The sequence below is a fragment of the Telmatherina bonti genome (assembly GCF_933228915.1).
Source record: "Telmatherina bonti genome assembly, chromosome: 23".
In the NCBI taxonomy this organism is placed as follows: domain Eukaryota; kingdom Metazoa; phylum Chordata; class Actinopteri; order Atheriniformes; family Telmatherinidae; genus Telmatherina; species Telmatherina bonti.
In genome coordinates, this window is record NC_136632.1 from 10978112 (window position 1) to 11002582 (window position 24471).

The following is a 24471-nucleotide window of genomic DNA, read 5'->3' on the forward strand; positions in this document are numbered from 1 at the left end:
ATTCAGTCTTATAGGATAAAGAGTGATGACAGGCATTATACCTTGCAAACAGATGCATAGAGAATATTTCCCTTGTGCTGCTTTAAGTGAATGCTGCCGTACCTGTGTTGAGCATGTATGTTTTATTAATGGTGGGGTGATGTAAAAGTAAACACAGACCTCTTTCTACTGGTATTTCCCTGCCCTCTGGTTTAACTCTTAGGTCACCTGATAAGACAAAGTATGTGCAGGAATGAACTCAGAACTAAATCTTTCTGGTCAGTAGCGTGTATGTTTGTATAGCTACCAGTGCGTGCAAGCATGAATGTACAGAGATATATGTGTGTGGGTGAGCAGGGGTTAGAACTGGGATAACAGTCTTCGCAGGCAGACATTGTTTTGTAATGTTAGCTTACCGTGTTTGCACACACTGTATAGCTTATTGACTTCGATCCTTCAAACTAAACTAAACAAACTAAATCTAAGCTTTCATCATGGAAATTCTGGTTTTTTAACTTTGGGTTATGTTTTACCAATATAAGTCCACATGATTTCATATTAGATTGTAAAATGTGTATCTAAAGAAATGGAAAACTATGCACAAAACTTCAAAACTGTACAGCAGTGCGTTTTTCCTTTATTCACCTTTCTATTATGTTGGTGTTGATGTTTCTATTCCAGTTATAACAGATGCAATAAATATTAAGATTCAGCAATACTCCTGTTCATTTAGGAAACATAACATAATACCAAGTTAAGTTTACAAACACTATTTCAGTTTACTGTCACAGAATAGCAGAGATGTGGACCAAAAAGACAAATAAGAAGACAAATGGTATATATATATATATATATATATATATATATATATACACACACAGACAAAACACAACAACACACAGGTAGATTGCATGAACTAAAAGAAACCAGGTGAACTAATAAACAGGAAACAGAAGATAAACAAAGCACACTGGGGAGGAAAACTACAAAATAAAAAACAAAAACGAAACCGTGACATTTACACAATCAGAATTATATGAGGCAATGTGAGATTTTGTTTGTATGAATGCCAAAAATGGAAGCAATGCAGGCGTAAAGGGAGAGAAAAGAGCGTAGAAAAGGCAGAAGTTCAGTCTTACCTCATCCAGCATCTTTCAATGAAGCCCTTCTGTGTCTGTGGTACTCATGGGGCTATTGTTGATGCAAACACCATGAGATAATGCTAACTGTGACACAAAGGCATACTTATTTATTGTTCTTTGTGTGAAACCATAATGGCATTGAAAAAGACTAAAGGGGACTCATACTCTACGTTTATTAGAGCTCAAGCCTACGCTTTTTCAAAAACATTTTGCTGCTCTATCACGACTTCAGAAACTGTGCTTTTATACTGTCATGTTTGTTTTTCCCCAGTGTGCCTTGTTACATTGTTTTAAGGTGGGGAAATGGCAGTTTAATTTGTTGATTACTGACTGGATGGCAATAAACAATATTGGCTATGAAGTGCTGAAACCGCATAGGCTGTAATGAGTAGTTATGTCATTCTGAGGAACAATAAAGCCATATAGGGAGGAAATAACATTAATTGGAAACTGTACTTGTATTAACAAGTTGTCCCCTTAGATGCTGAGTTTTGATGTTTCCCATGACTACAAACATGAAATGTTTCACAGGAATTTTCTCTCAGGGTTCTGTCCCCATAACCCTGCTCTGTGCATATATATATACATCATATATATGAGTGCCTGAGGACCAGAATGAATGCTCAGACTGGGCTTTAGACACCTTTATTGTGCTGTGTGGAGCTGGGTATCTGTGAGTGTTGCCTGGCTAGGAATATCCTTCCAAACCAGCGACTGAAACTTTGACCCTTCCACTAAAAACAAACATCCTTGCCTTCTCTTAGGCAAATACTCATAAATTATTTTTGGTGAGCCAGACTCAGAGTGAGATAAGATCAGTTTTCATTTGGATATAAGCCATGAAGCCATAAAATTAAAGTGACAACACAAAATGAAGGTTTTATTAAAAATGTACCTTTAATACTACAAAATAAAGGTTTTGCATAATTTTTTTAAAATCCCATTATGAAATAAATGTGACATAAAGAAAAAACATTAACCATTAAAAAAATGTAGATTTTATAGATTTTCATTCATTTATTATCCAAACTGCTTAGTCTGATTAAGGGTCACAGGGGAGCTGGAGCCTATCCCAGCAGTCTTTGGGCGAGAGGTGGGGTACACCCTGGACAGATCACCAGTCCAACACAAGGAGACACACAACCACTTACAGTCACTTTCACACCTACGGGAAATTTAGATTAACAAATTAACATAACATGCATGTCTTTGGGTGGTGAGAGAAAGCCAGAGTACCCAGAGAGAACCCACGCATAAACAGGGAGAACATACAACCTCCACTGAGAAAGGCCACCTTCGAGCCTCTCCCATTTTATATAGTTTGTAATATTAATTTTATATCCATATTTATTATATCATGGAAGGTTTCAGTATTTATTTATTGATATAATTGAGAATGAAACCACTCTCAATTATTCTACTTCATAAAAAAATGGTTGAATAAAACCTTTAACAATATCATCATCTTGAGCAATTTTTACTTCTGGGTATCAGCTGAAGTTTGACACAAACAGTCGACATTAGAAAAGTACTAGTCTGCACTGTGTGTGTTGTTTTTACTTTCATGCAGTATAAATCAAAGCTTTAAAATAGTGGCTAAAGACATGGACCCTTGCATGTTTTTGGATGTGGTAAATGTGGAAATAAATTTTGTGAGATTTGTCTCAAAAGAAACAAAACAAACATCATGGCCATTAGATTTCTTTGAAATTACAGTGAGCTAGATTTTTGTTGACCTTCTCTACCTTACTATAATTATATGAATTTTTATACCACACAGGGAGCTACATTACCTAAATATGTAGTTGCTGATAACAGAGATTATCATGACATTTGTACTAAGGCAAAGAAACATCCTTATATATCCCAGAGCAGTATTACTCAATTGTTGCAAAATGGTTTCTCAAACCATCAGATATTTGCAGAAATTAATTTATTAGCTTTAGCAATGTGATGAAGGCACATTCTGAATAAAACTACAATCAAAGTAAATATATATCAGTTATTGTTACTGACATTTATGAGCTAGGTGATGCATGTATGACTGGTAAAACATTTTTTAATAACACTTAACAGTTTTTTATCTCAAACACACACTTGCAAGTAAAATACACTCTCAGACAGGTAGATGTGTGTGTGTAATGCCGGGGAACAAAGAGATCTCAACTGTGCTACTGTTTATGTCTGGCTGGTTGAACAGGCATGAACTTGCACGTAACAACTGTAAACCTTTATTTTCCACTTGTCATATTGAAAGTGGAATAAAAATCTTTTTAGGGAAGCCAACTGAATTTCCAACGTACCTGTGGGTAATGAAGGCCAGTCTGTGCTGCAAGGGGTACATAATCAACTGAGCTACACACTTCCTTTCTGAACACTTATCATTTACGGCAAAGTGTCCTTGTGACTGGTAAAAAGCCTTTAGAGAAGCACAGTTTTCTTACTGTGCACAGCTTGGGCTTTAATCCGTTAACAGAGATTTACCAGTGAATTTTTGGGAAACACTTTGAAGCCAGTTTTTCTGTAAATGTGCCAATACATATTTTGGGATGCAACCCTAGCAGAAAACAGCATTCATGGAACTCAGGAAGTGAGAATGCCCACATACATATCCACACACACATGCAGGAAGTGTGTGTTCTGGACGGTGATGAAGGTCCAGCTATAAAAGCCAGGAAGTTGCTGGGAGGAATGTCCCGCAATGTCACACATGGCCGAAGCCCGAAAGCGAGCAGACCTGAGAGAGGTTTAACTCCAAACATCTGTACGAAAACGCTCTTCCTCAGAAAACATCATACGCAAAAAGAAAACACTCTGAAGCATCACCGTTCCAACCCCTGCTTACACAACAGTTTAAGCCTGGGGCATATCTCCAAAACATATTCAGATGTACACCGCAATGGGGTTATCTTTTACTATACAGTGTTTACACACAAGTGCACATTTCCTGCATTAGCACGCTAATCCCATATTCCTCTCGTTTTTGTTTGTTTTGGATAGAGGTACTTCGAGGTGGCTGTTAGTCAGGACCAAAATGTGGTTTTTTGGGTCAATTAATTAAATTTACGCAAAACCACAAGTACTGTTTGGACTCATCACAATGTTGCTACTCTACGCTAAGGCTCAGATGACTCACAGGTGTGCTATTTCACAAATATTTAACAAGCTGTTTGTTGTTTTTAATACTGTATGGATGGTACTCATGTCTACAGTATGCAACACAGAGAGAGAAAGAGAGTGTACGTATCAAATAAGGCATGGTATTGTTGATTTGATCCATGAGTGATTTTAAACATTGAAAGCATTCATTACTGGATAAAACAATGTTTTTTAAATTCATGATTAGATATCTTGGACATTCAGATTTCATGGTTACTTTGTTCCTGAAAACAAAGGCTGTATTGTTTATTTTCAGAAGGAAACAGGGCCTGTGCATTTTAGATGTCTCTCATGGACCCTGCATTGGCACAGTTTCAGTTATTGTGCAATTACAGTTGTGCTAACAATAGTTTGGTTGAGTTACAGGCCTCCTGAAAAAACTGTCCACATTCAATCAAACTATTGTTAGCTTGGAAGTAAATGATGTTGATTTTTTTTAGTGCAATATTCTGCTACGAAACCTTCAATCCTTTATTCTTTGTGATATTTATTTTCATGTGTACCTAAACCGCATGGCAGTGCACAGATCCAGGAACACGTTGAAAAATGTGATAAACAGCCTAGGGATGGATCCAAACCCCTTAATTTTCTACATCCTAATTTCTTTCTATAGGCTGTATCACAACAAACCCAGTGCAAACAGGACTCATACAGGCTCCAACGAGTCAGTCAAACATGTTTTTCATTTTTATCATACATATCATGACATACATATTTGCATACACACATCATGAAACAGAAAAACATCAATGCAGCTCTTATTATATATAGTGATAACATTATTTACTATCAGACCTTTGAATCAATGGGATGTTTTTTGCTTTTTGATTTTGTCTGTAAAGTCTATTTACAGAAACTTTTAGAATAACTAGAGAGCTGATTTTGTATTCACATGACATTTAGAGTAGCTACAAGCGATTACCCTGATGGAGGTAGTTGCGACTTAGCTGGTTAATCTTCTAAACAGAAGGTCAACAGTTTGTTCCACTCTGTCCATTTTCAAGTATGAAAATCTCATATTTTTCCTGATATGCCTTTTGGTTTGTGACAGGGAGATAAAAGTAAAAACAAAATATGGACAACCTTGAATAGCTGCCAGGTAGGTTAACAAGCTAATTAGTTTCCTTCTCTCTTCAAAGACATGTGAAAATCACATCAGATTCTGAGGTGCATTTTGTACATTTTACTTATCAAAAATCCATTAATTCATCTTCTACTACTTATCCGGGGTCGGGTTGCAGGGGCAGCAGCCTAAGCAGGGAAGCCCAGACTTCCCTCTCTCCAGCCACCCTCCAGCATATCCTGGGTCCCCCCTGGGGTCTCTACCCGGAGGGACGGGCCCAGAACACCTCACCGGGCAGGCGTCCAGGAGGCATCCTGACCAGATGCCCGAGCCACCTCAACTGGTTCCTCTCGATGCGGAGGAGCAGCGGCTCTACTCTGAGCCCCTCCCAGATGAGCAAGCTCCTTACCCTATCTTTAAAGGAGAGCCCGGCCACCCTGTGGAGGAAACTCATTTCAACCGCCTGTATGCGAGATCTCGTTCTTTCGGTTACGATCCACAGCTCATGAACATAGATGAGGGAAGGAACATACATCGACTGGTAAATTGAGAGCTTTGCCCTCTGGCTCAGCTCCTTCTTCACCATGACAGACCAGCGCAGAGTCTACTGCAGACACAGCAACTCCAGCTCATCATTCCCTCACTCGTGAACAAGACCCTGAGATATTTAAACTCCTCCACTTGAGGCAGAACTTCACTTATAAAAATGTTTAATAAAAATGTAAATCAGTAGAAAAGTAAATTGTTACTTACGAAAAAACTGAATATTTAGATTTTATAAGTCAAAAATAGTAAAAGTTCAAGAATTGTGAATTGCAGAGACGCTAGCACACACAAAAACTTTCTTTAGAAACTGTTTCATTGATAAAAGACAACAATATAGCAGTGCTGATAGAAACTATGTTTCCACAAATGAAACCTATGTGTAAAAACTTTTTTGGCTATTATATTTCAGTTGTCTTGTCACTTAGTGCTAACCAATAAAGCTGATGCTAATGCTTCCACCATCTCACTGATAGCTTAGTTTGCAAGCTAACATGGTTTGTATTTTCTAATAAACACTTAAAAATGTTAACTCTATAGGAAAATAAAGTATTCCATTAAAAAAAATTAGTATTTACTTTTTGTAGGGTTAAATAGTCTAAAGTAATTAAAGTTCCGGACATGGTGAATAAAAGATGAGCTAGTAAACAGCAATAATGTCTATTGAAAATAAATTGTCAGTTCCACTAATAAAAACCAACAATATAGCAGTGCTGTAGAAAATAAATGTTGTTTTTATGACTGAAACTTGGATTTGAAAGGCTTTTTTGGGCTTTTCTACATCATTAATCTTGTCACTAACAGCTAACTGATGCTTGCTAATACTTCTATTAGCATGTAGCTTGACTTGCAAGCCAGTGCATTTTGCTGTGTACATTTAGGTTAACACTTAATAATGTATATTAACATTGGAAATCAACTGGAAAATAATCTGTTACTGAAAGGACAAAGTGAGTTTTTACTTCTTGTGTTGAAAAGAAAATGTGCTGCAACTGAAACTTGCATATGAAAGGGTGATTTGTTGGTTACTCCCATAGACTCCAAGGCAAGTGACTCAAGTCAACCAAACCCAAAAAATACCTCAGTTTGAAGCTTTGTGGTGATTCCTGTTCCCTGGTGGGCGTGGTCAGCTGGGAACTGGAGGCACAGCTGATCCACATTTCAGCAATCAACGCACCACCTATTTAAGACCAGCTCTGCCTGCTATCCAGCACCAGATTGTTGATTGCCCTGCGGTAAATCAGCTCTCGGCCTCAGCTTACCTTGCTTGTGCTTGACCCTGATTTGTAACCTGTCCTGTCTTCCCCCTGCCAGAGAAAGCCTGCCTGCCTGCTCGTTCGTTTGCTCCCCTGCCTGCCTGCCTCCTGATGCTCGCCAGTCTGCCAGTCTCTGAAAGTTCCGCTGGAAGAATTCACAGGAATCTGTGGGAAATCAATAAACCTCTCTCTGTACTCAAAGTGTCCGCTCTTTGGATCCTACTAGCCCCTCACCCTCAACAAGCCTAATGTTATGGACTCATTTTAATTCAATTTTAAATTCACTTGTGTAAAAATGAGGCTTTTCTGGAGCCACACATTGTTTTGGAGCCTGAACCTACCCTTTCTAGTGTTAAGACACTTCAGTGTTGGCTCCTATAATGTGTCTGTAGTTAAGTTGTGTTAGTCTATTTTCTCAGAATTATGAATTCTTGGAGTTTTGCAGCTTGTGGCCATCTATTGAACAGATATAATGTCAGGCTTGAGGAACGATGGTCTCCCTAAAACTATTGTTAAATATAGGACGTTTCCATTAAGATTGTACCAAGTGTCCAAAAAAGTATGGAGGGAATTGCTGGAGAGTGAATGCTGGAGTATCAAATTCATAAAACTATCCATTTATTATATGTATGGCTTATTTTCTTTTTCTATAATTGATTACAGTTAAAGCTTTATTTTAAGTTTAGCTTTCTCACAGTCCAAACTGCATGACTCATTTCATAATCACTGTTGGGCAGTAGTCGGGTGGCAACATGTTTCCTTCATATGAAAAGTTTCAAACCTCCCAGAGCAATTATCTTCCACCTGAAGGATCCTTTTTCACCTCACTGCTGATGCATGACCTTTTTAAAAATGGTGGCAAATGATATGTATTTCATTTGTGATTCTCTGGTTCACAGAGTCCAAACAGACTTCAGAGCACCCTTTATGACAGGTTTGACATTACAGCAATGTACAAAGAATTTCAGCCACTGCTGCTGTCTTCGTTCTCACAAAGACTCTTTGAGTCTGTCTCTGTACTTTTCAAACAAGCCCTCCCTGCAATAACATTCAACAATGAGCAGAATATTTTTACAGTCCAACAAATCATGAGGGAGGGGGTACTTTTTACATCCTATTGTGTAAGGTACATTGTGGTACATCTCTGGTAATTGCAGGACCTGTGATTTTGCACATGTTTATAGATTTATAACTCCCATTGTGGAGACATAACTTCCTTTTGTAAAGAAAAAAAACTTCCAGAATGCATTTTAGAACGAGTGTTTTTGTTTTTCAGCTAAAATACATCATAACCAGGAAATATATGTTTTTTTCTATTCTCAAGTCAGCTCTATAACTTGTTTCAAACTGTTTCTATGGTACATCTGTTCATGAGAATAAGCATAAGTGCCTCTTGTTTTCCTTTCTCAAGTTTTTTGTGTTAAAAGTATTTTTAAGGCATGCTTACTAAATTAAATCATGATCATCTGACTACTCTGAGATTTTTTTTTTCCAAATTAAACTTAAAAGGAAAAATAGCTTGACTTTACCATTACACAAAGCTCTCTGATGGGTTTGATCTGAGGCCTTAAGCCTCACCTGACATGCCACATTGTTTGTTAGTGAACCATCAAAAAGGTATGCACTCCAAAAAAAAAGAGTTTGCAGTCAGCTGTATGTACCAATCCATTCATCATTGACTTCAGCAGGTCAACTAAAATCAATCACATGGATTAACCATTGCATACAAATTCAACTTACCAGCTGGGAGAAGTATAAAAGCATATTTTCCAGAGAGAAAAGCTTTGAGCTTTTGTCTTCGCTCATTGTTCATATTCTGCTATGAACTTGAGCTACAGCATCTACAGCTACATTTAGTCCTGACCACTAACTTTGCTATTCCTAATGGCATACTTGTAGATTGAAGTAAATAATGCATGGTTCTATAGCCACAGATGCACATCATGAAGTTGGAAAACAGGGATTCTCATGATCATTAAGCTGCAAAAATTTGACATGCTTCCTGAAGTCCCAAAAAACCAGCAATGACATTTAAACCAGAAGTTCAGAACTTTTATTGGTAAGTTAAAATACACCGATTCTTAAGTCTGTTCTTGATGTCAGTCTCTTTTCGTACAATGTCCTCTTGAAAGCTTCCTTTTTATTCACTCAAACAGACCATATTGGTTTTGTCTGCTGCTATGGTTACTTCCCATTTCAGCCCTTACAAATGTAAAACTCATCACTGTGAGTCAGATTTAAAACCCCCGTATGCTTTAACATGCAGAGATTTATCTGCCTACTCAGTCCTGAACTTCTTTGTAACAGATACATAACGTGAAAGTTCATCCATAGGTAACACAGGTGTGAACGATCTGAGAAATGAAAAGCATGACAGACACAGGTACTCATTCATGTCATAGACTTGACTGTTTTTGGAGTTGACCAAATGTTACCTTTCTTGGAATGTCAATCATTTCCTGCCTGTCAGCTATGGCAAGAACTCTTTGTTATATGTAATGTGCACAACAAGGTCATCAAGGGAAGCCATTTGTGGTAAAGGTCTATCATTATATATAATTAGACCCACAGGACCCCACACCCCCCCAACCCCACTCTCAGACACATGTCCAACAGAGCTGAACATTCAGCAGGTTAACTCTATGTCATGAAGCAGTGAGATAACAAGTCGGATTCCTCATGCTTGTCATTCCCACTTTTCAACACTCAACTCCGTTTCAGAAAAAAGCAGTTCGGAGACAGAAAGAACACATCTGTTTGTGTGTGTGTGTTTGCAATGTTGCCATGACAGCGTGTTGTGTGAATGAGAACACTGAAAGTGTACACTCTGCTGGCATATGATACAGCTCCAGATCCACACAAACAGATACACATGTACACACACAAATGCACACACACATCTGGCATGCTTCTTTTTTTTTTTTTTTTAAAGATATTATGATCGTATAACAGTATGCGAAATACGTCAACCTCTTATGCAACAGAGTCCTCCAGATTGGCTGACATCAGAGGACAACCAGGTGTTTATGGACTCTTTTTCACACACACATACACGTACACACACACACACACACACACATCCATACCTGTACCTGAAGCAACGGTCAAATTGTCCTAATTGACATAACAATTATTTTATTGTTTTTTGGGTTTTTTTTTATCTTGACTATTTTTTTTTTTTTAATAAAAAAAAACGTGTTTTAATTAAATAGTCAGTGCTTTAATTGTGAAAATAACAAAAACCAACCTCCTAACAAACACACACAGAGAAAATAGCATAATTTTAGAAGTCTTAAAAAGGGATTTTTTGTTTGTTTGTTTCCAAAAATAGCTTTTTTCTAAATTCTTTTTTTTATTTTGCATACTTTCAATTCAATTCATTTCAATTCAATTCAATTCAATTCAATTCAATTCAGTTCAATTCAATTCAATTCAATTCAATTCAATTCAATTCAATTCAATTCAGCTTTATTTGTATAGTGCCACTTCACAACAATCATGTCACAGGACACTTTACATACATATCCTTTCAAGCCAATTCATACATAGCCTATAATAGAAACCAACTGATTGCATCGAATCAAGACTGTGGAGACGTGGAGACGACAGGAAAGACAGATCAACATGTACAACTGCACTTATTCAGGAACACCTGCTGATAAAAGGAGAAATAAGTTAGAGACGACAATATTGGCATATATTTATACGTTAATATATTAGAGTAATAGAGCGAGCTACTTCTCAGTGCATCAGGTGACATCCCCATTGTTACATAATGGTTGGCTAGACTACCCATAACTATAAGAGCAATGAGCATAACCTGGATAGTTGGGTCCCGTACATGTAGACTCCAGGAGATGCTCATATAGGAGATGCTCAACTATAAGAATCATGAAAAAGAAAGGTTTTCAGCTTAATCTTAAAGGTGTGGAGGGAGTCTGCCTCCCGAACCCACAGTGGGAGTTGGTTCCATAAGAGAGAAGCCTGATAGCTGAAGGCTCTTTCTCACTGCACTATGGACATTTACAAGTTGAAGGTTGCAAAGACTCATTGAATTGTCCATTTCATTTTGTAGTAACTGTGGTGATGTTTGGTTTGAGCTTTGATTGTTTGTGGATATTTTATGTGGTTTCTAGTGTTTATGTGGATAAGAGTATTGTAAGTTAACCAGCAACATGCTACCACAGAAGTCACTGGAGGCCAGATATTTTAAAAAAAAAAAAAAATTCCTATAGAAAAAGATTACATTTTCTGCAATTTTTTTTCTATAAGGCATGACCCATATTTAACCCATATGGGTGAATTCATGGATTAATTGACTAATAAAGAAAGAAAACTGAGCTCAGCATGTCTGCATATTTAAATAAAATTATTCAAAATTTTATAGACTATTTACTCTGAACTTACATTAATTTAAATAAATAACTAAATAAATAAATAAATAAAAGACACATCATTTTTGTGCCCCCTCAATAACAGAGATGGTACCAGCCTGACCACCCTATGAAAAATTTCTGGTTCAGCCTCTGTACAGGGGTGCCCCAGGAAGACCCTGGAGGGCAGGAGGAGCCAGCTGGCTGATGCACCGATACTGGAGTCTCTGTTACATCATGTGGTGAAAGTCCGGAATGCCATCAGCTGATATCAGATCACTGGATCCCCTTCTTGCCTGCTGGCAACTGGCAGATTGAGGCCCAGATGCACAGGTGCAAACTTCAGGAGTCAATGTTAAATTGTGGTCCTCTGGTGGTCTGTGTCAGAATTTAAATACTTTTAATCCAAAAATGTGTTTTCTCTCCTTGTGACTGTTACTATGGGATTGTGGGTCAGTCTGTGTGTGTGAGTGTGCTGGTGTGTGGCTCAGTGCTGAAAGTGGGACCCCATGGTTCATGGATGGCCTTCAGGTTGATATAACTGCTGCCTTAACTTCTCAGAAACACAAGCTATCTGTATGGGTGCATTGCAGCTATTTCTGTTCAGTATGCACAGATTAAAGTAAACCCTAACAGTAACTCACCTTCAGTTCGCTATAGTCCTGTCCCTAACCAGAAGACTAAACTACATTTTGCCATGTTTTGGCGAAACACCTATTCGATTGTGTTTGGCGTGAATTGTGGCCTCAGTTTCCTGTTCTTAGTTGACAGAACTGGCACCAGGTGTGGTCTTCTGCTGCTGTGGACCATCTGTTTCAAGGCTGGACGTGTTCTCTGTTCAGATATCCTATTCTGCATATCTTGGTTGTCACCAGTACTTATTTGACTTTTTATTTTTCATCTCTAACCAGCCTGTCCATTTTCCCCTGATCTCACTGGATATTTTCTCTTTTTCAGACCATGTTCTGTGAACCAAGAGATGGTTGTGCTTGAAAATCCCAGTAGGTCAGCAGTTTCTGAAACGCTCTGGTTGCACCAACAACCATGCAACATTCAAAGTACCACCTGAATCCCCTTTTCAGTAATAGCAAGTCAATCAGACCCTGCCTACATGCCTAAATGCATTGAGTATCAACCATGTGATTGACTGATTAGCTACTTGTGTTCACAAGTAATTGAATGAATATTACTAATAAGGTGGTAGTGAGCGTGTTCCCCAAAGAGAGCTCATGATTCTATGTGAGTAACTTGGAGGCTTAAAGCAAATATTGCAATAATGGGCCCTAAAACTATATTTGAGTTCAATACTTAAGAAAATATATGTTGTGTATTTGTCAATAGAAACCAGCAGTTACAAACACCAAAAGCACTGAAAAGCATGAGACTAATCTAACTTGCATATACCCACACAAACACGCTCAAACTGGATCTTTATGCTGCTATATATGGGGACCTTTACTGACATAGAGCAGTCATTCTGCTGTGACCCCAACTGACCCTTACCCCCACTAGTCTTTTAAACAAACCTTGAAGAAGCAAGGAGCAAAAATCTTCTCACACAACCTAAGACTTACTTTAAAAGCATGTTAACACACACTTATGAATTTCTGTTCATGTCCTGTCCAGCAATTACAGAAGCACCCATCCTGTTGTGCAACAGCGAACCTGACAGTGATCGTCACTGAGGGATCAGAGTCGCAACAACAATCTGTCACAGTAATACTTCATAAACGTGTCTTGTTAAAAACATCATTTTTCTCACTGGCTTGATTGAAGCATCTCATAAATTGCACTTTACTGTTTTTTCCTCTTTGTGTTAGGCCGTTAAAGCAAAATGCAGGAAGTAGAGTCAAGACAAAAGGGGTGATGTATGTGATGGTAAATAGGAGAGGAAGAAGGCAAAGCTACAAAAAGAAAAGGATCAAAAGGTGTGTTAACGTGACATGTGGGTTGACTTGAGCCATAAACAACACAGCATGGGACAAGCTCATTAGGAAAAATCACTGTGATAGATCACTATTTGGAGCTTCTTTTACTCATTGGTCCTTCGTTCAATGGAGCAAACCCACACATGTTCACACACATGCACCATTTTAAGATTATTGTCAGTTTTGCTCATTGCAGACCAGTCAGCAGGGCGATGTGTGGCCGTGGGGCAAAGAGCAGGGGTCAGTGGGCCTTAAGTTAGAAACCCGCCACATCTGAGTAGTCCGTAGTGTGTGTGTGTGAACAACCAACAGCTTCCTCGTTATGCTCAGTGCATTCACCAGATTGTAAGTACATTTTGGAGATCCTTATTCACTGTCTATATCTAAGAACAAGTCTGTTCAGTGATAGGTCCACAGACCCACATCTTGCCTCCACACACATGCACAGACAAAACAAACATCTTGAGATGAAGCGCTTCACATGCAAAGCCAAAAATAAAACCTAGGAGGTATCAAAAGGTGTCGTTTTGCTGGAAGTTTACAGCTATCTGACCCCATTTCCGATGTTTCAGCTTTAAAAGGGATGAAGTTTCTCGTTGAATTTATTAGTAATTTGTACATAAAACACATATGTGACGACTCAGCAATAGTTTCTGAAGGCAGGCTTTCAACCAACACCTGTCACACATATCTGTCAGTTCAGCTACTAATTGCTGCACTGTGCTATTTGTCACTTGGCAGGTGGCGTGCATGAGGGCTTTAAGGAGATGGCTTGTTTATATTACAAAGATGGCTTAATACTATGGCTTAGCTGTCACATCTGAATCATTCAGGATTCTTTCTTTTTTTATGAGAAAAAACATATAATTTTACTCACAAGCTGCTTTTACTAAAGTCATCATGTTTATTGAGGTCAACTGGTCCTGGTTTTTGGGCTGTACAATAACATTATAACTTATATAAATTTGACTTTTTATTCTTAAACTGATCGCTGCAGAAGATCAGAGAGCTGAAAAGACCTTTTGTTGACATATGCATCCTGTTCTTTAAGGGAGATGTAGTGAGAACGCTTTCAGTAGCTCTCTTTGTGACTTTTATCTTTTACCTTTTTTGCTGTTTTTTTGTTTGGAATTGAAAAGTAAATGCATCACTGTGTGACATTTTGTCAATAACTTCAGTGCTGACCATGAAAATTAAAGCATTGTTGAAGCGGTGCATAAGGCTTCCACAGTGAATCTTTTTAGTCTTTGTTTATATCAAAGCATTTCCAAAGACTGTTGTGGCTGAAAAGATAAGTAGTAAGTGCATAGAGTGAGCTGTAAAACCAAAGCTAAATACCGGACAAGGTTAGTTATTAGCATATGTCATATCATGTTAGTTTATCTGACTGATTAATGCATATTATTGCGGCTTTAAGTAGCACTTTGCAACTTTCTAAGCTTGAAAATGTGTTTCGACTTGTTTTGATGGCATAATTACATTCATCATGTACATTCCTGGTGATGTTGTTGCCCAGCAGCATCCTGAAACAGAAAAACAGCACTTCACAATGTTTTGTTTTTTTTCAAGAACACACATCACTTTACAAACTGCACCACATGCCAGCAAGTGGAGATCAACACACTGACTGTTTTTAAGCTCAGTTTGTATCGATTACACCCATTACATCAGGTGTGATTAAATGATGTAGGTCATTGGGAGCCGCAGGCATGTGTGTATGCAAATTCCACCAGAAAGACATCAGCAGATGAGTATCCAGTTTACATTTTTTGCAACAGCTTATATCTCTTCCATGAATAACTCGCTACAATAGATCACAAATGACAAAACATGGAGGTCTAAATGGTGTTTTAATTTAACCAGTAAGAGCCCAGCGTGACACGTGTGATACATAGGATCATTTGGCATTACTTTATGGCTAAAACTATACTCAAATCCAGTTGAACACACTGATTCTTGTCTTTTGCCCCTTAATCGACACCGGAAATCAAAATATTACACTGTAATAATTTTGACATATCACATCAGAGGAAAATATTCCTTGAAAATGTTACTCATAAATTACCTCACACTTAAAAAATTGGACTATTCTTGCCATTTTTTCATGGGTTGGGTCTTAAAGAGTTAATCAGAATACCTAATGAAAACTATACAAGTGGTAGCAAACCTCTGAGATATACAAACACTGAATGTTGTCCTGTTTCTTGTTTCTACTTCATTGGAAAAGAAGCTGTGACTGAAAGAAGTTTCAAGTATTGAGTTTTTACTTCTGCTTGATGCCACTTATAACAAAAAGACATTCACATGGCCAAAATAATTCCAGTAACTCGTAACAGGAGACCCAGTCCTGCTTTCGTCAAGCCCTGGGAGACAACTCCAGCCTTAGTGACTGCCTCCCTGCCTCCTTTCATGCTGACTCTTCCTCTTTGTGTCACTGTCTGTTTCTTGCCATCTGCTTTTGTTTTCCTCTTACTCCATGACCCTAAATGGCAGTTACATAAAAACCAAACAGAAAGATGATGCCCTTAGGCAGAGAGAGCCTTGGAAAATGCACAGGGGAAAAAAAAAAAAAAAAAAAAAGAATCAAATACAGTTGCAGTGAGGCAGCGAGACTGACAGTGAAAATAAGAAGCAGCGGAAAAAGAAAAGCAGAGCTCCACTCCTAGTCAAGCTTCTTTTTCCATTGGCTTTTGCAGCCACCAATTGGATTCCAGGGGAGGAGCACTTCCTGTCTAATCAAGAAGGGGGGCCTCCCATGTGGTCTCATTTTGTGTGTACATCACTATTTGTGTATGTTTATTTGCAGTTAGAAGCTTTTTCTTTCTTTTTTTATGCAAGTGCCTTATTCGGGTACGCCGCAAGCTTACAGTATGTACACACATGGGTCAGGTTTGGAGTTTGGCTTGTGTACATTACGTGATCTGGCCCTTTGCCAACAGTTAGGGACGAATGCATTTCAGGAATTTTACAAGGACTTTGGATTTCTTGGTAAAAAAAAAGAAAGTTCACTATAAAAAGTCCTCCATAAAAACCACAATTTGAGTGGGGGAACTTCTGTGTAAGGAGCACCGTTTACATTCAGCTTTCTGTCACTTTGCTCCATGTCTTCACAGTATTTTTATAGGAAACTATTCACCGAGTTCACCTTAGGATTTGTCGATGAAAACAACAAAGAGCCAAACGCAGCCTCAGTTACGAGCAGCTTTTCCAGAAGATTGTGAAACAGCTCAGAATGATGTGTCTCTGTTCCATAACACTGTCGTGTGTGAGTGTACAGCAGTGGAAATAGGGAATTTAAAGATGATCTGACAGCAAGGTTAAAAAATTAAGTAAATAAATAATTAGGCAAGAGCCAGCATCACAAAACATGACTTCAACAGTGCTGATTTCAGGAAGTCTGCCTGCTTTTTATGTCGATACGGTGCAACTGATGTATGAAAAGGCTCTTAATATTCTCTGAAAACACTTTGCAGGCTGAGCTCACCTGCTACTGTATCAAGCACGCCAAAAACTGCTCCCAGAATAACTTAATAATACAACAGAAGGGTTTAGTGTTGATCAGACCGTCAACTGACCCATTCTGATCGATCACCGAACCCATTTTACATGCACAACAAAAAGCCTGTTCACGTGACAATTGCATGCAACAACAGGAAGTCAAATTATAGACGAAACATTCACATGTAGTCTACTTTACAGGCTTATTTACTTCTATAGTTGTAGCTAGCACTGTAGGGTGTACAGTAACGGGCACTTACCATGGCTAGACCACATTGTGTTGTTGGTAAAGCAAGAAATTCTGCTTAAACAGCCATTTACCCAACACACGTTGTATCACAGCACCTTACCTTACTTGTTTTCTCTTCCAAGACAAGGTATGAAAATGCTAAACCTTGTCATCCTACAAAAGGAAATGGAGGTTGCTGCTGAGGCAAGTTGTCAACCTTGGGCCATTTATACGAATAAGACACAACTGATTGTTATTCATGTGTCTCAGGGTAAACTGCTGACCTTCTTCATCGACTCCATCAGCTGTAAATAAAGACCTACCTCCTGCCTACCTGTCCACAGAAACAAAGGTCATCGTACAAATTTATGAGCATATTTTAATAAATTACGATAAGTGCAGATTAAGCGTGATAAAAGCACAGTCAGTACATTTTAAGAAGCATTACGCTAAGTGAGTACACATGGCCTGTAAAACTGCAAGCCCACTCCAATGTTTTGGTTTTGGTTGTGTGTGTGTGTGTGTGTGTGTGTGTGTGTGTGTGTGTGTGTGTGTGTGTGTGTGTGTGTGTGTGTGTGTGTGTGTGTGTGTGTGTGTGTGTGTTTTGGCAGTATGCCCAAGGCTCATGTTGATAAAGTGTGACCACGGGTCCCCGAAGGAGGAAAAAAGTGGATACATGCCAGCATACATACATGCCTTTTCTCCATCTTTCTCTAACGTTTTTTTTTTTATCACTTCCTCACTGCCTTCTCTGTCTTTTCCCCTTTTTTTAGACTCTTTACTTTTTCTTTTTTTTTTCTTTTTTTAGCTCACTTCTGTCTCCCTTCGAAAGAACATACTAAAGGCCGCAGTAAATGTGTTCATAGTGTTTTGACAGTTTCAGTTCTAGGATCAGACGTACTGTTTCTTGGAGATTTACCCAGGTTGGCTCAAACTGTTCTGTAGCTCAGGCTGCGTGGGGTGTGTGTGCGTGCGTGTGTGTGTGCGTGTGTAACTTGTGTAAATCAAGTTTTCCAGCACAAAAGTAGTAAGCTGACAGGAATTTCACAATTGGGACAGGCAAACTGTCGAGCACAGACAACCACAGGCAGGTGTTGTATGTCAAATTTTAGATTCATTGTCAGTGACTAGCTAACATCTGGAAAGATGTACTCCTGTGTTAGTTTTGGTTTGTGGCTATCAAACACCTTGTTCCTGAAGTTGCAGCACAGTTTTGATTAGCCACAGATTTCAGATGAACTGTTTGTTGACAACAGTGCACCTTGAAAATTGCCGTCTCCACACATAGAGAAGTGAGCAGTAAGTGAAAGGGAGAAGGAAGTGTGCCATTAGCAAATGGAAGGAAGTCATAGGGTTGGCACAAACATTGTCAGAGGAAGACACCAAAGCACATGATCGCAAGTGGAAAGTTGCTGTGTTTATATCCTGCATGGTGTCACAATGTGTCCTTTTCTGGAAGGATTAAAAACATTTTGCACATTCAGTCCATGACACTCTTTTAATCTTCCTCACACTTTAGAAGGCATACTGTGTCTCGTAAACCAAAGAACATGGGTTCAAGCCCCATCCACTTCAACATATATATGAATTTGAACTATTCAGGAATCTGACAGTATCCTCCTCCTTCTTGCCTTTCGGCTTTGTTCCTTTTTAAGGGGTCACCACCTGCTCCTAGCCACCAATCTGGTAGGGAAGACACATTTGCATGTTTTTGTTGGCACGTCTTACTCCAAATGCCCTTCCTGGTTTTTGCTCCCTTCGGGGCTGTATCATGGGGGTTATCCGAACTGATGACTTTCGGACCAATGGATAACCCACTCTACCAATTCTGAAAGGAATCTAGGGGAAATTATACCCATACTGTCTGTAATGGCTTTATAGGGCATTCTGCAGCTTAGAACTCCTCTTAAATCAGTATGTAGAAAAATAATGTTGGAACTGATGTTGAATAAAAATACACTTATAAATACACTATTTGGGCTTTTGGAGTAGTTTCTTTAGGAATTTTACTACTGCATCTACAACTGCAAGACTGGAATTGGTGAAGGAAAAGGGAGATGGTGTGCCAGAAAAAAAAGCACCACTGTGAAAACCACCCAATTACAAGAAGCGCAGTAACAGCATCTCGCCTGTAGATGGCGTGCATTTATTCTTTTATATATATACCTACAGATAGATAGATAGATAGATAGATAGATAGATAGATAGATAGATAGATAGATAGATTTACTCATTTTACAGTGTATTAAATTATAACTATGGCAAAGTCAGAAAATAATAGATTTCTCCCATTTGAAGCTCATAGTTTTCTATAAGTATTTTATAAAAGTAGATAAATATGATATCAAAACCATACAACAAAACTTCATCACTTACAGTGCTCACATAACGCAATCATTGGTCTTTGCTGCTCTCTGCTGGTGATGTTTTTCTTTTAAATGCTTATTTTCCCTCATGTCACTTCATTGTTTTTTGTTTTGTTTTGGGTTGTTTTTTTTTTTTTACTTTTCCTTTGATCCTACCATCCAATAAACTACGTTTTTCTTTATTTTTTTCACTAAATATTTATCCATCATATCAGTCTAATAATAGTATGACAATACAATAAAAAATTCATGATTTAAAAAACACTGAACCAGAAAATATAAGACAATATATATTAATAAACAAACATTTTCTATATTTGCCAGGGTTATGGGGAAAATAAAAAATTGTGATATCAAAGATTAAATTAGCTCAGTCTAAGCTGAGCTGCTGTCAGAAATGAGACGCTATTTGCTTTCATGGTCATTTCCCACCAATCCCGCCATGTTAAACCACCATGCTTCTACAATAAGACCTGATGGACAGCTGGCTCAAGAGAGGGACTTTCACATTTTTCTTTTCAGAGTTTCATTTTTAGCAGCCACTGGAATTTCTCCTGCATGCTTTAAATGGTATGGTTGACCTGAGGGATATTCAGTGGGTTATTATCTGCAGTTTTGCAAGTCCTTCACACTGTCATTTAAGACCGTTAAAGCGGAAAACAAGATTGTGTACGGTTGCAGATCACAAGCCAATTACCTTAACTTGTCATCATCTCAGGGTAGACCCGACACATGCAGAGAGTTGCTTCGAGGAAAAGAGTCAAACCCTGTGATGCTGAAAAGTTTGGTTTCATGTGTGTTTTGACTACAGCTAAATTGCTGTAATGTGTAAACTGGTGCTTGCTATAGATGTAGAAGAGCATGTTTCACTGCATTAACCGCAGATAGACATGTGAAAAACAGAACCTCAACATGTTGCAGTTTGAGACATAGATGCTTTGTTCTATAGTGACAAAAACAGAAGGACACACTCATATAATCAGGCTGATGCATCCTGCGTTCACAGAGAGAAATCCGGTTGTCTTTTCAGGGAGGTTCAACCTCAAACTTAAACATGAACCTGTACGCCACAAAGAAGACGGCAGCTGAAGGCATGTTGGACATTGCTCTGTTCCTGGCGAACATCACACACATGAAGACGGTTATTGAGCAGGGAGCTGGATACAGGTACACAGTGGTAGCAGAAAGAATTAAATAAAGCATGTGTGTATTTGCATATGTGTTTCCAAATGCACACACATTTACCTATTTTGGAATTTAAGTTTACTTGAAATCTTAATACTACAACCTATTTTGATTTTACTGTTGTTTTATTGCTGTTATATGTGATTATTTTCTTGTATTATAGGCAATGTCATGTGTGTTAGTCATGGGACTTCCAGAAGAAATTTTTATTTAGCTATATCTAGTATATTCACATCAATTTTTTAATCAATATGTTCTGTCCCATTACAAATAAATAAACAAATAAAAACATTCAAAGTGTAAACTTCTGTAGGAATAATTTTTAACTCTTCATTATCAGGTACTACGCTGCCGTCCTGACACTCATCTCCTTCTCCCTGGCTCTTCAAATCGTGGCTGGAGTCCTGATCATCATTATTGGTGAGTATTACAAAGTATTACTTTTAAAAAATGCATTTTCTGTTTATAACTAATCATATTAACTCACTAATTTACTGACATATTGGTTTATTTAAGAAAAAACACTTTTAGCAAACGGCTGTCAGTCATTAGTTTGATGCCGAACACACTTTTGTGCCCAAAATGAAAAAGCAACGACAGAGAGAAGATTGAAATTAAAATAAAGAAATACAGTGGAATATTTCTCTGTATGCTCTCCTGTTATTTGTGGAACGTGTTTATAAATGTGTGTTGCAGCCCGGAGAGACATTAACGAAGAGGCCAACCAGAAGCGACTGGACAGCTTGAACAACACCATAACCATCATCATCTTCCTCATCTTTGTCACCAACATCTTCATCTCTGTCTTTGGGATGGAACGCACAGGCCTTTTTCCCAGGATGCACTTCTGACTTCCTTATGTAGGGACTAAGGTTAATGTATGGATTGTACCTGTATAACTCATTGCTCTAATTACTGACTAATAAACTACACAGCAACTATTTTCTGAAAGTTTAATTTTTATTTAATCAAGTGTGAATGGACTGGGCCAAAGGACCAACTAGATGTGTGTGTGTGTGTGTGTGTGTGTGTGTGTGTGTGTGTGTGTGTGTGTGTGTGTGTGTCTCTATGTTTTTATTTGTACGTTTGTGTTGTGGATTGTGTGTATGTGTGCTTTGTCCATATGTGCATGCATGTGAATGTGTGTCTGTGCACAGGTCGGTTTGAGCTGACCCTCCTCCCCTCTTGTCGTCGGTGTTTAAACTTCCTGAACAATCTGATCACCGGCATCATCTTCCTCACACTTCTTGTAAACATAATTAAAGCTGCTTTTGGGACACAGCGCAGCTGCCTCCTGCGATGGTTATTCCAGCGCTTCATACTATGAGATGCACTTTAAAAACGTACCGTATGTATCTGTACTCGTTAATATTAAAGCCTACTCATTGTTTCAGATTTGAAATAATAAAAAGCACCAATTAAAGGTGTAGTTTTTTTTATCCACCACAAGGTGGAGCCAAAGACATATGTTTAAAACGTAACATGGCGTTTGTGTTGGAGAGACTAAATGTTTGGGTTTTAATCAGGCAATCAGCTTGATCAATCAGCTTGTCTATAGGCTACACCCTGCATGTCCTTGCATAATTCAACTAGAAGGTACACATCAGATCTCAGATAAAGTTGGACTTTTGTATTTGCATGAGGACAAACATGTTGAGACTGAAAGGATGAGAAATATGAAACACGTAGCATAGTAATGATCATGCAAACATGTCTCCAAACATTACTCTACTTTCCCTGCCACTTTGTCACACCCCTATGCTCCCTTTACAACACCTTCACCGCTTCTGCACATGTTGCATTGTTTGGAAACAACTTAAGGTCAGCCTAATCATACAATACAGAGTATTGAAGGTAGCAAAAGCACACCGGCAAGCTTAGCTTCATCTTTATCTCTACAAAATGCTATTAGTGTAACATGACCCGAAAAGACTGATAAAGAATGTCAATGCAAAACTAAATATTTTAAAGTAAAATGCTAATAATATAGCTTTTTTGTTAAGATTGATAGTGCTAATAAGCTACGTCTAATCTAACTGATTAGCTTAGCTTAGCATAAATGCTTCATACAGTGACACTCAGTGGATTTGTTGCTAAAGTTACACATATACACATATATATATATATATATATATATATATATATATATATATATATATATATATATATATATATATATATATATATATATATATATATATATGTATATATATTAGCAAACATAAATACAAATCAGCTGTACTGGCGTATTCTTATATTTACTGAGGCATAGAGAAAATGTATTTATTTATTTATTACTTTCAAAAGTCCCAGGAAAGAAATAGTAAAACATTGAATTGATATTATTGGTAATGATAACACATGTTGACATCAAGATTAGGAGATGCAAGCAGATCCAAAGAGCTTGAGAAATGTAGAAACATTAACAAGCCAAAGCAAATAAGTAAAGTTGTAAACCTTTCACATCTTTTAGCCCCTAAATGTTAGCTCAATTTTAGTTTAAATGACTGAAAATTTTCAACAATATCTTCCTCTAGTTCTGTGTTTCTCCATTCCCGTCCTCAGGACGCCCTGCCCTCCATGTTTTATAGGCAACCCGACTTAAATACACCTGAATGAAATAAAGTGCTCATTTAAAGGCTACAAAGAACTTGATAAGGAAGTTCAAGAATATGACTCGGGTGCTTTGGATGAGGAACATGTCTGAAACATGCAAGGCAGGGAGGCCTGAGGACTGCAATAGAGAAACGCTGCTGAAGTTCAAACATATTCACAAAACAAACTGAGGAAGAACCCTTAAATAAGTTTTCTCTGTTATTTACATACGTTTTCTGTCCATTATAATTATGTTTCATTGTACAGTGAAGCTAACCCAAGTTAAAGTGTCAAATTATAGAGGATGGAGGGGCTTGTGGCAAGGTCCTACATCTACTGTATGTGTGCATGTGTGAGGTAATTGTGTGCAACTCCATGTAACACAACTGTGTGGATGTGTTGGAAATGTTTGAATTTGTGTGTTTGTACATCTGTCTGTACATGTGTTTGTCTGTGTGTGTGTGTGTGTGTGTGAATGTTGTAGCCCGCAGGGACCTGAATGTGGTGTCCAATCAGAAGCGACTTGACTACCTGAACAACATCACAACAGGCGTCATCTTTGCGACCACGGTGATCAACTTCTTCGTTAGCTTCTTCGGATCCAAGAGGACTGGCTTCTTTCGCTGGCTGCTGGCTCGACTCCACTTCTGACACACACAAGACCTCAAATGCACTCAAATCCCGCATGCACACACTGCAACACACATGCACTGACCGACACAAACTTTGTACCAATATTTAATCTGCACAAACTTCTCAGTGCCACATTCATCAAAAAATTTAAAGTGTTCATTTTGACAAAGTACAGACAATTCACGTAAACTAGAATATTACTTTTTCTTTGCTATTTTGGCTTTGAATGAGAAGGTGATTCACACTATAATCAAACTAAAAATACTTTTCTTTTAACCAGCTGCAAAGTATTCGTCTGTTTTTTTTTGTTTCTTTTTTTGCTACACTAATGTGCTCCTGCAAAATGTTTTTCACTTTGTCTGTTTCAGAGTAATACATGTTTTACACATTTCCATTTTTTTGTACTTTATATAATTGTCATCAAATGTGTTTTTAAAGTGATATACCAGAGATGAGCTGAATAAATGTTGTAGTTTAACAGAAGTACATGCTGTACTGAGTTTTTACTGAAATTGGTCAGCC

General features: G+C 38.0%; 1 protein-coding gene across 1 annotated transcript in view; it reads left to right on the forward strand.

Moving 5' to 3' along the window:
- Nucleotides 1-22048, forward strand: part of LOC306773193 (ninjurin-2-like) — a gene marked incomplete at both ends in the record, with an annotated part of 34166 nt that extends 12118 nt beyond the window's left edge. Inside the window, 3 exons of the mRNA XM_079262938.1 lie at nt 20567-20703; nt 21062-21141; nt 21879-22048. Coding sequence (XP_079119064.1) covers nt 20567-20703; nt 21062-21141; nt 21879-22048 — 387 coding nt within the window. The remainder of the gene's footprint in view (nt 1-20566; nt 20704-21061; nt 21142-21878) is intronic.
- Between the last annotated feature and the right edge of the window lie 2423 nt (nt 22049-24471).